This window comes from Macaca fascicularis, chromosome 16, assembly GCF_037993035.2.
Source record: "Macaca fascicularis isolate 582-1 chromosome 16, T2T-MFA8v1.1".
Lineage (NCBI taxonomy): Eukaryota > Metazoa > Chordata > Mammalia > Primates > Cercopithecidae > Macaca > Macaca fascicularis.
The window spans coordinates 51,716,811-51,735,231 of record NC_088390.1 but is presented as its reverse complement, the minus strand read 5'-3'; the positions used below and the strand labels follow the sequence as shown (position 1 = coordinate 51,735,231).

Here is an 18,421-nt window from a genome sequence, read left to right as displayed (position 1 = left end):
CTATAATCACATGGGTTAAATAAGCTGGAAGATTAATTTTTTTTTTTTTAAGACAAGAGTCTTGCTCTGTAGCCCAGGCTGGAGTGCAGTGGCAGGATCTCAGCTCACTGCAGTCTCTGCTTCCTAGGCTCAAGTGATCCTCCCACCTCAGCTTCCTGAGTACCTGGGACAACAGGCCGGTACCACCACACCTGGCAATTTTTATATTTTTTGTAGAGATGGTATTTTGCCATGTTGTTCAGACTGGTCTTGAAATCCTGAACTCAAGCGATCCACCTACCTCAGCTTCCCAGAATGCTGGGATTATAGGTGTGAGTCACTACACTTATCCTAATATTTTTAAAAAATGTTTGAAACCAGAAGAACTGAAGACTTTTTTAAGCAAAACATAAACTGTTCAAATTTGAGCCATATTTCTCATTTAAATCACAATAAAAAATTAATTGGTTCTATAAAATACATACTTTTAAGAGGCATAGGAATTGCAACATTAAGGGCGGGTTTGGTGGCTCACACCTGTAATCCCAGCATTTTATGAGGCAGAGGCAGGCAGATCACCTGAGGTCAGGAGTTTGAGACCAGCCTGGCCAACATAGTGAAACCCTGTCTCTACTTAAAATACAAAACAATTAGCTGGGCATGGTGGCATGTCCCTGTAATCCCAGCTACTTAGGAGGCTGAGGCAGGAGTATCACTTGAACCCGGGAAGCAGATGTTGCAGTGAGCCAGGAAAGCACCATTGCACTCCGGCCTGGACAAAAGAGTGAGACTCTGTCTCCAAAAAAAAAAAAAAGGAAGTGCAACATTAGAATTTAAGAAAACTAGAATATACACTTCAGGGCAGAAACTTATTTTTAACTCATATATAGCCAGAACTCCAAAAACAGCTCAATTTTTAATTACGGTGCTGGCAGTTAAAAACGAAAATAGCACTTTGAAATTGATATATAACCCTTTTGCTGTGATGGCTTTGTTTCAGAGCTATTTATGAAGAAATTGATGCTCACCAGCACAAAGGAACTGAAAATCATGGTGACTGAGGTAAAGACTTCAACTTATACAACTTAATTCCATATAATTTCAGTATAATTATCACTTTACATATTTAGTATTTATATTTTGTAAGAGCCATCTGAGTCTGTCACTTTGAAATATGAGTTCCCCTGAATCATTCCAATTGTGCTGAACCATTGTTCACTACTGAGATTCATTCTTTGTGATTTTCTCATCTGTAAATAAGACTTGGAAATATAGTAGTTTATGGTATAGAAATATTAATGCTAACAAAATAGATGAGCAATAGGAGTAGCACTGAAATCAGGCATTTGTCTTTTACGTGCGGTTAATACTTGTCAACCGGTACCAGTAGGCCCATTTACTGTTAGTACTCCAAATAGGTTTGAGTTTTTCCTATTTTCACCACTACTAATCCCATGTATTTACTATTTAATGATCACCAATGAACTATTAAACTTATTTATTCCCCTTATACCCTCCCCTATGGAAGAAGTACATTCTTACCTTTCTTCTACTAGACTGTGGCTCTCCAGCCTCCCAGTAAAGACAAGAGTTATCAAGGAATGGGGAAAGAGGACAGGATGAATACTGGCTATTTTCTTCTCTTTATTTTAGAAGAAAGTGGATGATCAGCTCACTAGCCACATCAAAGGTGCCAACTCTCTAAAGGGTAGACTGTGCAGCTTTGAAGCCTGGAAGACAATACCTGCCACCATGTCAAAGCCACGCTGGAACATTTCTGCTATGATGAAGATTAAATAGAAGAATAACAGTTCCAGGATAACACTGATTCCTGACAACAGCGTGAGATTTCAACAGAACTTCTTGGGAACAAATACTTAAAACTTCAGCAGCAGAAAAATTACTTAGTCCTTAGGCCAACCAATTTAACTGCAGTGTCATATATTTCACAGGCCCTCCTACATTTAGAAATCGTCACACAGCTGTGATAAGAGTAGATTATTTTACTACAAAATAATTCTGAATAGATGAAAGCATAAAATGTGAGAAACTGAATGTATTATTCAGGAAGAATACTGAGTGCCTTCATTTAACTAAAGTTGAATGTAAAAGTCAATTTGCACTTCTTTATAATCCTCTGGTTTAGAACTGTAAATTGTTAAAACCTTGATGATTGTCATTTAATTATATTTCAGGTGTCCTGAACAGGTCACTGGACTCTACATTGGGCGGCCTTGAAATATGATTCTTTGTAATGCTAAATAGTCTTTTTTTCTCTTTTTACTACAACTTAACATTTCTATTTGGAACACAGAAAATGAAAATATTTAGAATAAGTTGTACATTTGATGACAAATAAATCACTATTAAAATAATTTAATACGTTTTTTTTTTTCACAAAGGTTTTTTTCCAGAAGAACTTTTGATGTCAGTAAATCTTCACAATCCCACCTGTACATTTTAACATTCATGGGCTTGTAATGATGACACTTTGGCTAGCAGCCTAGATGTATTTTATTTCAATTTCATGATACTACAATTTCAAAGTAATCATCTATTCAGAACTCTGAATATAAAATAGCCCTAAATCTTAAAGCACAAATCAAATTTGAAATAAGAATTTAAATCTTTGGACAAGCTGTTAGGGCTTAGTGACTCCTCTTCTACTTTGAGCTTTTAAAATACTGACTGTTCATAAGGAAAACAGCAACCAACTCTTTTAGATATAATAAACATAGTCAGAAGTTCTGGCCTATGACTTGAAACAAATAACCCTGATCATACATTTTTGAAAAACATTGTCAGATTCATTGCTGTAAGTATGAAGAGTTAATAATCTGGAAGTGAATTATAGAATTAAGATGAACCCATGCCTGCATATTTAAAAAACAAAATGACTTATTTTAATACTATCAAACTCTTCAGTATGGTATTGAATAGTCAATCATATATTCTAGCTAGGTATGTGGGTTTCCTTGTTCTCTCAATTTTAAGTGAAATAAATTAGTTGAGAAAAAGTATTTAAAATATAAGACTTCGTATTATTGTACAGTATTTCTCCTTTGAAAAGATAGGATACATGATTTTCCCAAAAATCAACTTTGAAGGAAGACTTAGTTGCTGACTTCAATTATATCCTGGAACTGGCAACGTGTGCCCTTCCTTTGCTTCAAAAAAAGTGTAAGAAAGAGTGATAAGATCAACATTAATCATTCTTGGATCTTCAGCAAATTCAGGATCAATGTAGAAAAATACTGGCATGTCTACTTCCTCTTGGGGATTAAGCCTTTGTTCTTCAAAACAGAAGCACTGGAAATTATAGAAAGACTTTAATAACATTTCTATTCTCATATTGCATAACAAACTATACAGTTCTTTTAGCATTCTAGTACACTTCTTGATTTTAATACACATATGGTTAAATACACAGTTCTGTGATAAGAGCATCTTTTCATCTCAATGAATTCTGCTTTAAGGATCAAGAACAAATTCTAATCTTAAAAGCAGATATTCATTTGGTTTCGTTCTCAATATCTGCATAGCAGGTATAGATAGTGAAGAAAAATAGTTTGATATTTAGAAGAAATTAGTTTTCAGAAATCACAAGATCTACTAAAAACACTAAGTTTCATAGTAAACAGTTTCATGTACCTTTATCATATTCTGTAAAGTTTACACTTTGTTTTACCTGTATTTTATTGAAATACTGTCCAGCTTCAAATGGAACAACATTGTATGTAGAAATTCCAATTATTGGTTTGTCAGTAGGATTCTTAGCTCTGTAAAACGCCAGTGCAGTCTCTCCTGGCACCACCTGTTTTGAAGAATATATATATATATAAAAAATCAATACTTTGAATCTCACAAAGTTCCTCTTTTCCCTGCTAAATTAGTCTCATTATTTTGCCTATTCATCAGACCATAATACCTAATCTAATGCAGGGTTCAGCAAAATAAATTGTGAGTATTACCCATAAACATATGACTTTAAAAACTTACTTGCATATGTCAATGAAGAACCAATGTTCTAATATCCACAATTAGTTATGAATTGTCCTCTTGTATATTTGAGGTCTTCAAGGAATAATCTGCAAATTACATTATTTAAAATGTGTCCAAGCCAATCATATAACAGCCCTAGCCCAACTTTTCTGTAACCCTTATACCTGAATGTCATGACTGACTTTTTTTTTTTTAAAAGATACCAACATTAAACTTACCTTAAAACCAGAATAAAACTGACTGACTAGAACCTTTATTATGCCACAGAGTGTTAATACCTTGTTTGGAGAAAATAAGAAAATAGCAAGGCTTAAAAAATTTTTCCAAAGGATATTCTGTCACGTGTACCAATTCAGCCACTAATACCTTGTATACTACCATGTAATTGGATAAGATTCATAATCATAACCTATAAAAGCTTTAATTATTAAGAGATTCAGTCATGTTTACTAAACTGGGCAAGCAATAATATTTATAAGGCTTTTCCAATATGGGTTGAAATTAACTCTGGCTAATCCTCAATTAATGAGATATCAGTTAAAATCTTTCTTACAGTTGGTTAAAATTTTAGGAAAGCTTTTAGGTATAGTCTCAGTCTCACTGGAGTATAACATAACTATTTACTACTTATTGATTACTTCAAAGGCCCTCAATTTTTTTTCTTTTACAAGGACAGGGATACTTTTGATATAAACCAGTAAACTAATTATTGTCACCAACGCTTTTCCACATTTTTCCCATGTCTTCTATGCCTGAGGAAAAGTCAGGAAGCTATATAGGCTGACAGTTACTGCTATTCCCAACTGTTTCACTCATCTAAACTTAATTTCAAAATACTGACGGGTTCCATTACTATAAATTTTTTTATTCCCATAGACTACTTTTTGACAGTGCCTTATACCTAATGCAAACAGAATTTATACTTTAATTTTTAAGTTACATGACAGTAAAAGTCAGTTTGGAACAAGAAAAAATGTCATGTTTTATTAGAATCACATTGTTAAAAGTAGTTCTCTGACAGTTTAAGTGATGAAAGAAAGGAATTTACATTAATAAAGTAATCTTTTAATGGCTGGTTAGTCACTTACATATATTTCTGTTTGCTGAGGTCTAAAGTTCCACTGGAGACTTGCATGCACATCTGCATTAAAGCTAATTTTAAGGATTCGATCCTTAACAGGCACCATGTTTTCAATCTGGTCTGAGGCATGACCTGCAACTGCTGATCCTCCAAGTCCAGTAGTCTAGAAAAAGATACCAAATATGTTAAACAATACTTTTAGGTGTTGATGATCTATTTTTTTGATAAAAGTTTAAAAACAATGTAGTATTAATAATCCATTTGGAGCCAAGTTTACATATGGTTAACTGACCATTTCTGTAACTGTCAAGAGTCTGACCACTTTTGGGATGTCATGAGCCTGTATTCATTATAGTCATTTCTCTTTTTCAGCAATCCCTTGGTTACCTGGCATGGTCAAAAATGAGTCTGGGAAAAGCAGAATCACTAGATAAGTGAACTATTATCACTGATAGTAGAACTCACAATTTCCAGCTTAGCCATTTGTAAAAAAACACATTTCTCTTCATTGCTAGTGTTTCGTTAATAGAAATAAAATTTACCCATCACCTCGTAATTTCACTGAAAATGTTAATTCAATTTTTCCATATTCCTGTCTGGTCCTTTTCCATATCACAGCTTTTATAATCCAAATTAGATTGTAGCTTCACTTTTATTAACATTCTGCTTTTCTAAGGCATCATAGGTATTTTCCCATGTTGGTTAATGTCTTTGAATCTTTCTCTGTACTTCTCTGTATAGTAGAGCTTTTATATAAATCAGTAATCAGAGCACCTAATCCCTATGGCCACAGAAATAATCATAGGGCATCAAGAGTATTTGTGTCTGACACTTCTTTTATTCATGACAGTTATTTCCTTGACATCACTTTTTAAAAAAAAGCCATTATCCAGCACTTTGGGAGGCCAAGGCGGGTGGATCATGAGGTCAGGAGATGGAGACCATCCTGGCTAACACAGTGAAACCCTGTCTCTACTAAAAATAGAAAAAAAAAAATTGCCAGGCGTGGTGGCACACGCCTGTAGTCCTAGGTCTACTCGGGAGGCTGAGGCAGGAGAATTACTTGAACCCCGGAGGCGGAGGGCGCAGTTAGCCGAGATCGCGCCACTGCACTCCAGCCTGGGCGACAGAGCGAGACTCCATCTCAAAAGAAGAAAAAAAAAAAAAAAAGCCCTTACTTCCAAGGTCATCTTTCTTCGGATACTTGAGGTTGCCAGAATTCTGATTTCCAGATAATTAGCCTGTTACTATGCTAGGAAGAAAAAAACAAATTTGAGGCTAGGAGAAGACTCCCAGCAAGATACAGTGTTTTAGCATCCTCTGTTTGTTACACAAGTCAACTAACTTTATTCAACTGCCATACAACATAACTGAATTACATTATATCCCTAAAAGATGCATCAGAGGGCAAGCCTTTATCCTTGTTTATCCTTCTGCCTGAGTGCTATAATGTTTAAGATGTAACTCCTTTTCCTGAAGAATTTGTCACTTGAATAAAAATATTTTTTAAGTATCCTCCCTCAATAAAGATTCCCTGATATAGTCTTTGAACATGGATTCTTCAAATTTCTAAGTTCAATGCCTAGAGAAAGTAAAATAGACAAAAAGACTAGAAAACTGCACTGAAAAGATGTCCTGATCGCTATTCTAGTTGTGCTACTAGCCCTAAGAACCTGATAGATTACAAATTACATTTGCCTTCCTGACCTATGATTGCATGTGGGCACATTTCACACACAGTATTATCAATTATTTCAGTTTGGGGCAGAGTTTCTCAATCTTAGCACTATGGACATTTTGAGCTGAATAATTTTTTGTTGTTTGGGGGTGAGGCAGTGCTTTGTTGGTTATTTAGCAGCATTCCCAGCCTCTACCTATTAGACGCCAATAGCACCCTATACCCCCACCTCCATGCTGTGACAACCAAAAATGTCTTCACACATTAAATGTTTCCTGAGGGACAAATTTCACTCTCCTCCAGACTCTTGGCAGTCTGAGAATGATCTAGATTTGCTGATTTGGATTCAGTTCTGCTTATGATTTAACCAACTGGTAGTTTTAGAATTCATGCCTGGGTTTGGTCTCTGATGAAAAGTAATTCACATTCTACACTCATCCTCAGAAATCAATTATTGCACATTCCCACATAAATGCTGGCATTAGGAGACTATGCCAGAAAAGAAAAGTCCTTTTGCCTTCTGCTGCTTCATCATCTAAAAGAAAGGTAAATTAATCTCCACAGCCTGGGCATGGTGGCTCACGCCTGTAATCCCAGCACTTTGGGAGGCCAAGGCAGGAGGGTCACTTGAGCCCAGGAATAGAGACCAGCCTGAGCAACACAGGGAGACCTCGTCTCTACAAATTTAAATAAATAAACGTGCCTCACGGACAGAGTGAACTCCAGCTAAGAATACCAGTCATGGTGTTAAAATAGCAATTCCCAAACTTTCCTGCACGTTGGAATCACCTAAAATATAATTGACAATTACTGATGCCTGGTTCCCACTCTGGCATTATAATAAAAATAGGTAATGTGTGTGGATTTTTAGAAGCTCTCCAGGTGATTCCCAATGCAGCTGTACAATGAATTTTGGAAGCCACTATCTTAAACACCTACTGAACACAATGTGTAGCTCTCGCTTGTGGCCTGATTTTTAAACCGAAATTCCTGTCCCTAGTCTAGACTTCCTAACCTGAATCTCTGGGGTAGGGGATCCCTGGAACGTGTATTTAACGTTAAGCTCCACGGGTGATCCTAATGCCCAGCCAAAGCTGCAAATTATTAGCTAAGGACAAACGCTAAATCTCTAAAATACGTGAAACTTGACTTTGCCAGTGGTTCTCAAAACTTGGCCTCAAAATCAATTGCAGGACTTACTAAAATACAGACTGCTGGTCCCACCCCCCCCATGTTTCTGACTCAGTCCTGGAGTCGGGCCCTAGAATTTGCACTTTCAACAGGTTCCCAGGTGATGCTGATACTGCTGGTCCTGGGCGCCACACTCCCAGAACCACTGCAATGTACTTAAGAGATTCCAGGTTAAGTACATCACAGTTATATATTAAAAGGGGCGGGAGAGAGAGCCTCAAAGGCCTAATTCATGCCTCTTTGTATGGAGGAACTGCTAATCCCAGTTTAAGCACAAGAAACACGATAAGCCCAATTTCCAGAGTTACCCTTAGCACATAAACCACATGTGGTTTGCAGACTTAATGTATGAATAATATACATTTTAAAATGTATATTTTAGGAGAGTAAGGCAGACTGCTGGATACCCGATTAGAGGCTGCGGACCTTTTTTTTTTTTTTTTTTTTGGACGAGGTGCAGTTCATAGATGAGGGAGTCTGCAGCACAGGATAAGCACAATCACTAAGAGGAACTGGGTGCTACTTGCAGTTCTGCCACCAATTTCTTTGGTGGCTTTGGGTGTTAAGTGGCTGTTCTGAACCTCTCTCCTCTTAGGTAGATAATATCGGACACCTCTTCCACCTACGACCCGCAGAGCGAGGGCTTGTCCCGGGATTTGTCCTGCACCCCCACCTCTCGCATCTGCGCCACCCTGCGGGCAGCGCGGCCCCTACCTGACAATAGAGCCGATAAAGGGGTACGGCAGCGTAGGACACCCCCAGCATGGCCACGGCGACAGCGGCCACGTAAGTGAGGGTCGTTTTGTTCCGCCGCCGCCATTCCTCCACATGCGCGCGCGTGAAAGGGTCGGAGCTCTTGGGCCGCCGCGGCGGCTGCAGTGCTGGATGCCGGGCTGGAAGGCTGCAGTGCTTCCATGTCCCAAGCCACCTCAGTCCTCTCTCGGCACCTCCTGTCCCACTCCACGCTGGCCTAAGAAACGGCTCTACCCTCTCTGCAGCCCTGGCTGGAGACCCAGGGTGGATCCAACGCCAGCCACAGAAAGCGACGCCCCTCCATCCCGGATACCAGAGCCCTCCCATAACCCCCTGAACTAACACACACCAGCCTCTCAGGGACGAGGTCAAATCTCGCGAGGCCTGCTCCGTCTCGCGAGATCTGGGTTGAGCCTGCCGCTGCCTTGGCTACCAGGCTCCTCAGGTGGCAGCGCTTGCAGTAGGGCTACGGAGGCCGGGTTGCCAGATTACGGGTAAGTTTGCGTTTTGCTTTGTGACCGTTCCTCCCACTTCGCTTCCCGCCAGAGCGTCTCTTAACGTTTAGGAAAATGCGTTTAGCCCGTCCGCGTGCAAGCTTGCCATCACTTGGGGTTGTGCCTGTGATCTTTATTTAAACTCCACCAGCCTTTGTCTCCACCCGGCAGCCCCGGCGACGCTCTCCCGCGGTCTTTTCTCCCGGGGTCCCCTGGCCGCTGGCTCCTGTGCTTACTGCCCTGGACTTGGTTCGGGGATCACCTCTCTCAGGAAGCCTTGCTGCGTTAACCGCAGCCCTCATGGACACCCACGATGCCTGCATTTTCTCAGCCCGTGGGCAGTCGGCTTCCCCTGCTCTGATGCCTTTTTACAACTTGGCCAGTGGAAATCACCACACAGCTGGAGCAAGAGGGAGGCTGTCAAGCTGAAGTTTGTTCTGGAGAGAGTGACCAGGACAGGAGGGCCATTTAAGGAGAGACTGAAAGAAAAGAAGCCCTTGGGGGGATGTAATAGCTTTCTTCAGTTGTCCCACAGGACGAACTCGAGGGGGACAGACAGCGTAGCGGATTTTACTGTATTAGAAGGAAGCATCTTTCTAGAAACGATAAAATAGCAGTTAAGAGCTCAGGTTCTGAGGTTAGGCAGTTCTAGAATTTTACCCGGCTCCTCACCATGGCCCTGTGCCCTTAGATCAGTTACTTGCCCTCTCTAAGACCTGGTGTCCTTACTTGTAAAATGGAAATCATAACAGTAAATGAGAATATTCATATAACGCGACTTTCATGATGACCGAGGCACAGTAAGAATTAAGTTAGAAGTTAGGCTGTATTTCTACTTGCTACCTGGCCATTTCTAATGGTCAGAGCAGGTATAATTATACCCCACTATGTGGATGAGGAACTTGGAGGCCTGAGAAAATTTAAGTAGTCATTCGACATTTTATTTATTTATTGCCTCTCAACTGTGAGCCTGACACCAATCGACCTGCTGGCGCTATAGCACAGAACAAGGCGGAAGATCACTTCTGTGATGGAGTGTCCTTTCTACTGAGGAACTCAGAAAATAATCAAGTAACAGTTACCTAAATAAGGGAACTTCAGATGAACAATCAGTACAGTGAAGACAATGGAGTAACATAATATGATTGACAGTGATGAGAAGGGGTAGTAAAGTAAGGTCCTTTTGAAGAAGTGACATTTGAATTTAGACCTGAATGATGATAAGGAGCTACCTGCTCAATGACGATTCCAGGCCAAGCAAAGGCCCAGGGGAAGGAAAGAGCTAGAATGATTGAAGAACAGAAAGGAGGCCACTGTGTTCCCAACATAGTGAGCAGAGTGGAAAGTGGTTGGAAATGGGGTCAGAACAGGTAACAAAGGCCTGGTAATACCAGCCTTTAAAGCCATGCCCAAGGGTTTGGATTTTATTCTAAAAGTAATAGGAAGCTATTGGAATGTTTGACTCATACAAGTGATATGATCTGACTCACATTTTTTAAAAGATACTGGTTACTTTGTGGAGAATGGATTAAAGGTAGGGGGAGGAATGGAAGTAGAACAATTAGGAAGCAATTGCAGTAGTCCACATGAGTGATGAAGGTCACCTTGAGTGAGTAATTGATTAATTTGTGGTCACAGGGCCAGAAAATTGCAGAACCAATAAAATCTAAATACCTTCTGACTTCTTTCTATACTCTGGCATACTGTCTTAAAAATTTCAGGTCTCCATGATTCTACAAATTTATTCATATTGTGTTATGACAGTGTTTGAAAATCTTTTTCATCTGCATACGCCTTGGTTCTTGTACCAGATTCTCAGCTCTTCTAGAATTAAACTATGAGATTTCTCGTACTTTAATTTTCTTACAACATAGACTGAAATCCCCGACACCAACAATACATTTCCACTCACCATTCTTTTTCTCCAGGCACCCCTTCCTTGTAGCTCCAGGTAGCAGTATAAATATATGTCAGTAATACAGTCTTCGTCTTGGACTCCAGTATTTTATTTTTTGCATAATAATTGCAAAATGAAACTCTTATGTACAGTGATATCGATAGCAATGAAGTGGTGTTGGTCTTTGTAGCTTTACTTTAATGAAAGAAAATATGCATCATATCTGATCTTAGTATGATAATGTGAAATGACAGTTCATGTTTATGAAACACTTCTGAATGACAAATATTTTGGTTTTTTATATTTTGAATGAAATGTGTAGAACATCATTTAGTTCAATGTCCAATTAACAAACATATTAAACCATTTAAAACATTTCTGCAACATGATAGTACTCAAATTTCTTGTATACTCTTCACCAAGATTAGGGAATGATGAAGATTCTTCAGTCTTTATCTGTATACTTACTTGTTTATTTCCTAATACAAGGACACTTTCTCCTTCCAAACCACAGAGCAGGCATCAAAACCGTAAGTTAATATTTATCCAGTATTACCATATGTAGTCAGCTTGGATTACCGATAACAAAATACCACAGACTGGTTGCTTAAACAACAGAAATACTTGTTTCTCACAGTTCTGAAGGCTGGAAAGTCCAAGATCACTGTATCAACTGATTCACTTCCTGGTGAGGGGTGTTCCTGGCTTGTAGACATCTGCCATCTTGCTGTGACCTTACATAGATTGGAGTAAATGAGCTCTTATATGTCTCTTATAAAGACACCAATCCCATGAGATCAGGTTCCCACCCTTAGGACCTCATTCAACCATAATTACTTCCTAATCCAAATACAGCTACACTGGGAGGTTAGGGCTTCAACATATGGTTTTGGGGGGATATACATTAAGTTCTTTACATCATGTTATTCATGGACTCTATGTAAACTACCCCATTTGTCCCAATCATTTCCATTTTAGATCTAGGATTTAATCCAGGATTACTCGTTGATTTTAGTTGTCATGCCTCTTCTGGAATAGTTGCCAGTCTTGTCTTTTTTTTCTTTCTTTTTTTTTTTTTTTTTGAGAGTCAAGATCTTGCTGGGTTGCTCAGGCTGGTTTCAAACTCCTGGCCTTAAGTGATCTTGGTCTCCCAAAGTGCTGGAATTACAGGCGTGAGATACCATACCCAGCCTTATCTTTCATGACTTTGACATTTTTGAGGAATACAGGCTGGTTATGTGATTAAATGTTCCTCAGTATAGGTTTGTCTGATGTTTCCTCATGTTTGTGACCCCTTGACAGGAATATCATAGAGGAGATGCTGTGCTTCAGTCAGTGAGTCCTCTTAGGTCTCACATGATCTCAATTTATTCCATGGCTTCATGTTGTTAACTTCTGTTTCTTTAAGATTGTGTCTGCCAGGTTTCTCTGTTACAAGGTGAATTAGCAAATATGTCACATTCATAAATTAATAGGCGATGTGTGTTTTGTGGGGAGAATCTTTGTGTTTTGTAGGGAGAAGCTTCGAGACTGTAAATATTCTGTTTCCCATCATCCTTTCTTCTTCCAGATTTAGCATCCATTGATGCTTCTTGTTTGAATCTGTTATTACTGTGATGGATGCCAAATGACAACTTTCTAATGTTATCAATCCTTCTAGATTTATTAGTTGGCATTTTACTGTAAGGTAGAGTTTTCCTTGCTATGCCATATATTTCTTGTTTATTTGTTTACATCAGCATAGACTCATGAATTCAAATTTTAATCAATTTATTACATTTTTTTTAGTTCTAACTTCAAATTTTCTTAGACTTAGCCAATAGAAGCCCCTTTTTGACATGTTTCCATCATTCTTTGATCACTTCCTTATTTTCTAGCACAACAACGTGCCACGCTTATCTTGTATTTTCCTGACCTGCCTTGGAATCAGCCGTTTCTGCCAGGAATTTTGGTTTCTTTAGTGGAAAGTCGTATTTAAAAACAAGCTCTGAGCACTAGAGGTGTTCATTACTGGCCTTTCTCAGCAGAGAGACCCTAGAGAATTTGTGTGTATAAACAAGTATGCATTTGTGTGTTCAACAGCAGGAAATCTGGCTACCTTTATCTTCAATGTATGTTCTTATTTGCTCAATTCCCCCCATATGTAAGCAGATTACTATGGCTGAAAGCTTGACCCCAGACAAGTGAATTCATCTCTGCCTGGTATGTCAGCCCAAAGCTGGGTATTAAATATGCTGCCCACTGGACACCATCCAAAAACTCAGCAAGACAAAAGTGACGAGGAAGAAGGAAAGAGAAAACTGTATTTAGGAAGTTCAGCTGCAGACATTTTAGAAGGGGTAGGAGGAAGGAGGAAAGGCCGGTTAGGAAGTTTGGTTCTAGACACATAGGCCGTTTCCGCTACTCTTTTCCCAAGCTCAGTCCATGAATAGGGGAAGCAGGCTTAGAATGATGAGTTAACTTGTCCAAGCCTAATCAGTTGGGTCGTGGCAGAGCTGGAGTTTAAGCCTGGATTTTTTCTGACTCCGTACAACTTGCTATTTTTACTGCATCTTGTAGAAAGCAGCTTTGCAATGAATGACAACAAAACAACAACAAAAACACAGAAGCCTTTCTTTTCTATGTTAGAAAATACTGCTTTACTTTTGTCTCAGGTGAAAATCATCATTAACGTGGTTAGATGCCTGTTTATAAGATGGCACATTTGAAGTTATTTCAAAGCTAGAACAGTTTAGACAGAGTTGAGCATAGGACTGGGGTCAGAGACCAAGGTTATAACCTGGATACAAGGAGTTCTCATGATGATGAAAGGTCTGTCAATATGCATAGATACAATAACAACACAACACTGGGAGATGCTGAAATGTATATTTTTTTCTCTGAAGCTTTAAATGAATGCATAAGCCTGGGCTGCGATTTTTGTGAGTCTGAGTGTGCTTGTAATAATGCGTAAATCGTTATGATAACTAATGCCAAATAATGGGTTATACCATGAATGGAATGAGAGCTCCTCAGGGCAGGGCTAATCCAACCCTGTTTTGTAGGTATAGGTGTTGATTACATGTTTTAAATATCAAGAGCTGGACTAACATTTTAGATTTGACACCGTTAATTTGCAATATTATTCTTCAGCAATAAACAATTAGACCTTGTAAACTCTTTCTGGTTAGCTATAATCATGTCCAATTTTATATATTAGGTAAAATATGTAAGTTATTTTTCATATAAGCCATTTTGATATTCACATAATATTTTCTTATCTGATTATTGATTTTTAGGCTTTCTGTGGATTATAAAGGTGTATTATTTTAAATTTTGGTATTTTTAATCCATAACATAAGTTAAGGAAATTGGGTCTTCAGTCTTAATATGGTGGTCATCACTGAACTGTATTTTCTGGTGGTTTTCCTAATAAAGCTCCTGAACTCATTTAGGAATGTGAAATATCTAACAGTAATTCCAACAATACTAACAACTGTTTATTTAGTAGCTATTTATTACAATACTTGTATCTAAAAGAATAAGAGTAATGTATTTGAATAAACAGTAAGTACAAATATATTGTGTTTGCTTAAGAAAAGGCAGGGTAATTATTGTTTTCCAATTAGTGCACAATAATGCCCTGAAGTCGTCTCAGTCGGTTTTGATATCTTAGTTTCTTATTTCCTGGCAGTGGCCTCTGTGCCATCTTTTTGAGGAGCTACTCCATTTAAAAGCTCTTGAGTTTATATGATTGACAGATAATATGAAAGGAAAACAAATCATTTATCAATAGAAGGCATTTATTAATTCAAGTAATGTTTATCAAAATCAGGACCAGCTTCATGAAAATATGACCTGTGCAGTCACACAAGACCCTGCTCTTAAAAGGGCCCCTCACTTATGATGTAGGACACGCAAACCCCTAAATTGGGGCTTAGCCCAGGAGGGTTCTTGGCTTGGCCCAGAAGAGAATTCCAGAGCAAGCTAGTGGTGTTAAACAGCAACTTTTATTGGAGTGGCATTGTACAGTAAGCAGCAGAGATTCTGCTTCTTGCCGAGTGGGGCTACCCCACAGATGCTCTGCCCAGAATAGCAGCTTAGAGGCAGTTTTGCACTCATAGTTATACCCACTTTTAATTATATGCAAATCATGGAACAGTTTATGCAGAAATTTCTGGGATGAGTGTGGTAGCTTCCAGTTTGTAGAGTCATTGCCGTGGAAAGGGGTGGTAAGGTCTGTGCGTTGCCATGGTGATAGTAAACTGATGTGGCACACCAGTGGCCATGTCTTATGGAAAGCTGCTTCTATCCAGGAACTTTTTAGCTGATCCTCAGTTTGGTTCCAACTCCTGATTCCTACCCCACTTAGATAAGCCCTGTGTTTATTTTTAATGCTCTGCTGTCAGCATCTTGAAATTCTTTTTTGTTTTTAAGACGGAGTCTCACTCTGTTGCCCAGGCTGGAGTGCAGTGGCATGATCTCGGCTCACTGCAACCTCTGCCTCCCAAGTTCCAGTGATCTTCTTGCCTCAGCCTCCTGAGTAGCTGGGATTACAGGTGCATACCACCATGCCCTGCTAAAAATTCTTAATAATTATTTAACATGGGGACTTGCATTTTCATTTTGTATTGGGCCCTGCAATTTATGCAGCCAGTCCTGGTCAAGATGTAAATAGATATATAGATACACATACAGATATAGATAAAGGCACAATATTATATCTCAAATGCACTGACTGACAGTCTCACATGATTCAGGCCAAAGCACAGTTTAATTATATGATTAAAGGCAAAGGCATAAAACTCGGGAAAGTACAAAAGTGGAGACCAAAGTGGAGAGCCTTTAGAGCCTTTACTTTTAACCTTTAGAAGGTTAAAGGTAAGAGAGAAAGGAAAAGGCAAATTCAGGTCTCCTGAGAATAGTCAGGGTAAGTGAAATATGATCAAAACTCCAAACTTGCTACCATAGCCCGTAAGACCCTAGGAAATCCAGACCTTGTCTACTTCTCTAACCTTATCTTCTGCCACTCTCTCCCTGTTCACCACGCTCTAGTTGCACTTCTTTCTTTTCTGTAAACACCTCAAGTTTGTTTTACTGCCCTCAAACCTTTTCTCTGCCTGGAATGCTTTGTCCGTCAGCTTTCTTCACAGCTGATTTATTTGGATCTTAGCTGGGACACCATCCCCGGTCTAAATTAGCCCTTCTCTCCTTAGTCACATTTGCTATCTCCTTTCAGTATCTGAAATCTAGTTCATTTAATTGTATCATTTTTTATTGTTTTTCTCCCACCACTAGAATGTAAATACCTAAAGAGCAATGATCTTGACTTGTTCACCATAATATCACAAGCCCTTGGTGTGATACCTGCACATAATTGTACTGAGTTAAATGTTTGGTGGATGAATGCATGCATGAAAGCAAACAGAAGGCAGGGAGCCTAAGGAAACTTCTGAGAGCAGTGAGCTGTTGTGCTGCTGAAGACTCCTTTCAAGAAGACTGAGACTTTCTTTGAAGTAGTTTTCTGATGTTTCCCAGTGAGTTGGGCTATGTGTTACAGGCAGATGCTTACGCATCCTGAAATACGACCAGTTGTCCCATAGAACTGACGTTAATAGTTTCTTTGAATAAACATAGAAATTGATTCTCCCATTGTTAAAACTTGAGAAAGTTAAATTTGTCTTATCTGAGTTACTTTCTCAAGAAACCAACCATCAGGCCTCCCAGGTACTATCAAGGAACTGAAACTTACCAGATCATTGCATCAGGACAATATGACACCAGACCCCTCACCCATCATGACTACCTAACCCAGGGGTACCCAGTCCCTAGGCTGCAGACTAGTGTCCGTCTGTGGCCTGTTAGGAACCTGGCCACACAGCAGGAGGTGAGTGGAGGGTGAGTGAGCCTTACCTCCTGAGCTCTACCTCCTGACAGATCAGTGGCAGCATTAGATTCTCACAGGGGTGAGAACCCTATTGTGAACTGTGCATGCGAGTGGTCTAGGTTGCATGCTCCTTATGAGAATCTAATGCCTGATGATCTCAGGTGGAACAGTTTCATCTTGAAACCATCCCCCACCCTGAGATCCGTGGAAAAATTGTCTTCCACAAAACTGGTCCCTGGTACCAAAAAGGTTGGAGACCGCTAGCCTAACCAATCACTTGCTACCTGTTGACCAACTCCTCTTCCTTATGCCTCCCTAATTCCTGTTTTTCCAGTCAGTTACATTTTTTTCCCTGCCATGTAAGCCCCTAATTTTAGCTAGTCGGGCAGAGGGATACAAATTTCCCATCTCCTTGACTGCAGCACCCATTAAAGCCTTCTTCCCTGGCAATACTCCTTCTTTCAGTGATTGGTTTTCTGTGTAGCAAGCAACAGGACCTAAACCGAACCCCTGGCATTTTGGTAAAACCCCCAAGACAAATGAGCAGCATTTCTGAATGCCTTAGGTTCTTGAAAGAAAAAAAACATGCAATAGCAAAGGGAATATTGCCTTTGGGTACAGAATAAAAGAGAATAAAATACAGTTGGCCATCAGTATCTGCAAGTTCCACATATACAGATTCAACCAATCACAGATTGAAAATGAACATCAGGCCTCAACGGCTGTGTCTTTACTGAACATGTACAAACTTTTTCTTGTCATCATGCCCTAAATAATATAGCATAACATATTTACGTTGTGTTTGGTATTATAGTTAATCTAGGGGTGATTTAAAGTATAAGGAGAGGATATGCATAGGTTATGTGCAAATACTACATCATTTTATATCAGGGACTTGAATATCTTCTAATTTTGGTATCTGCAGGGTCCTGGAACAAGTTACCTGAAGATCCTGAGGGATGACTATAACTCTTTGATCTTTTGTATCTTGGTTTCCTGAAACTTTTATGTTGTTTAAAAATGATCAGTTAAGTTTAGCCAAGGGAAAATAGTCATTCCTGATTTTGCCAATTTTCTTAAACAACCTTAGGATTATATAAATAGCTGATGTTATCTTGAAGAATCTCTGCTGTGATAAGGTATAAAACAAGTTAGCAGTTTCTAAATGCTGTCATTTTTTTGTCTTCTCAAGTATAATACATCTAACTTTATAGGAAGAAATATTTACATGTTTAATACTAGCTTTAGTGAATAAATAAATAGGCATTTCTAACTTGTCAGTCCACAGAAACCAGACAGATTGTTGAGCAGCCAACATCATTGTGCCCTCTTCCTCTTTTGAAATGACCTTAATGTGAAATGTCACTATACCAGTACACTTTTCCCTCCACTCTGATCCCTCCCAAATGACCTACTGCAGCCTACTCCCTCCCATTCATGGGCCATACTGATCTTAGAGGTGGATGTATATTTTAAAAAG

The 18,421-nt window shown here is 39.1% G+C and overlaps 3 protein-coding genes across 20 annotated transcripts in view; 2 read left to right on the top strand and 1 right to left on the bottom strand.

Moving 5' to 3' along the window:
- Positions 1-2,354, top strand: part of TOM1L1 (target of myb1 like 1 membrane trafficking protein) — a 58,502-nt gene extending 56,148 nt beyond the window's left edge. For all 5 annotated transcript variants that reach the window (XR_012425634.1, XM_065531325.2, XM_074019288.1 and 2 more), the window contains 2 exons: positions 980-1,041; positions 1,633-2,354. Coding sequence is in view for 4 of the 5 variants with exons in the window: in XM_065531325.2 (XP_065387397.1) it covers positions 980-1,040 (61 nt within the window). In the remaining variant the exon portion in view is untranslated. The remainder of the gene's footprint in view (positions 1-979; positions 1,042-1,632) is intronic.
- Positions 2,355-2,475: 121 nt separating this feature from the next.
- On the bottom strand, positions 2,476-9,019 carry COX11 (cytochrome c oxidase copper chaperone COX11). 2 transcript variants are annotated; one of them, XR_012425635.1, is made up of 5 exons: positions 8,646-9,019; positions 5,070-5,225; positions 3,979-4,067; positions 3,668-3,793; positions 2,476-3,288 (listed from the first exon to the last, which is right to left on the bottom strand). XR_012425635.1 is itself a non-coding variant. In XM_005583764.4 (4 exons), exons 1-4 carry the CDS (start codon positions 9,009-9,011, stop codon positions 3,106-3,108), a joined length of 831 nt encoding a protein of 276 aa, XP_005583821.3. In that variant the 5' UTR covers positions 9,012-9,019; the 3' UTR covers positions 2,476-3,105. The 2 variants fall into 2 exon arrangements, 1 of the variants encoding a protein (XP_005583821.3); XM_005583764.4 differs by lacking the exon at positions 3,979-4,067.
- Positions 9,020-9,127: 108 nt separating this feature from the next.
- Positions 9,128-18,421, top strand: part of STXBP4 (syntaxin binding protein 4) — a 198,153-nt gene continuing 188,859 nt past the window's right edge. For all 13 annotated transcript variants that reach the window (XR_012425631.1, XR_010581811.2, XR_012425632.1 and 10 more), the window contains exon 1: positions 9,128-9,178. The gene's annotated coding sequence lies outside the window, so the exon portion shown is untranslated. The remainder of the gene's footprint in view (positions 9,179-18,421) is intronic.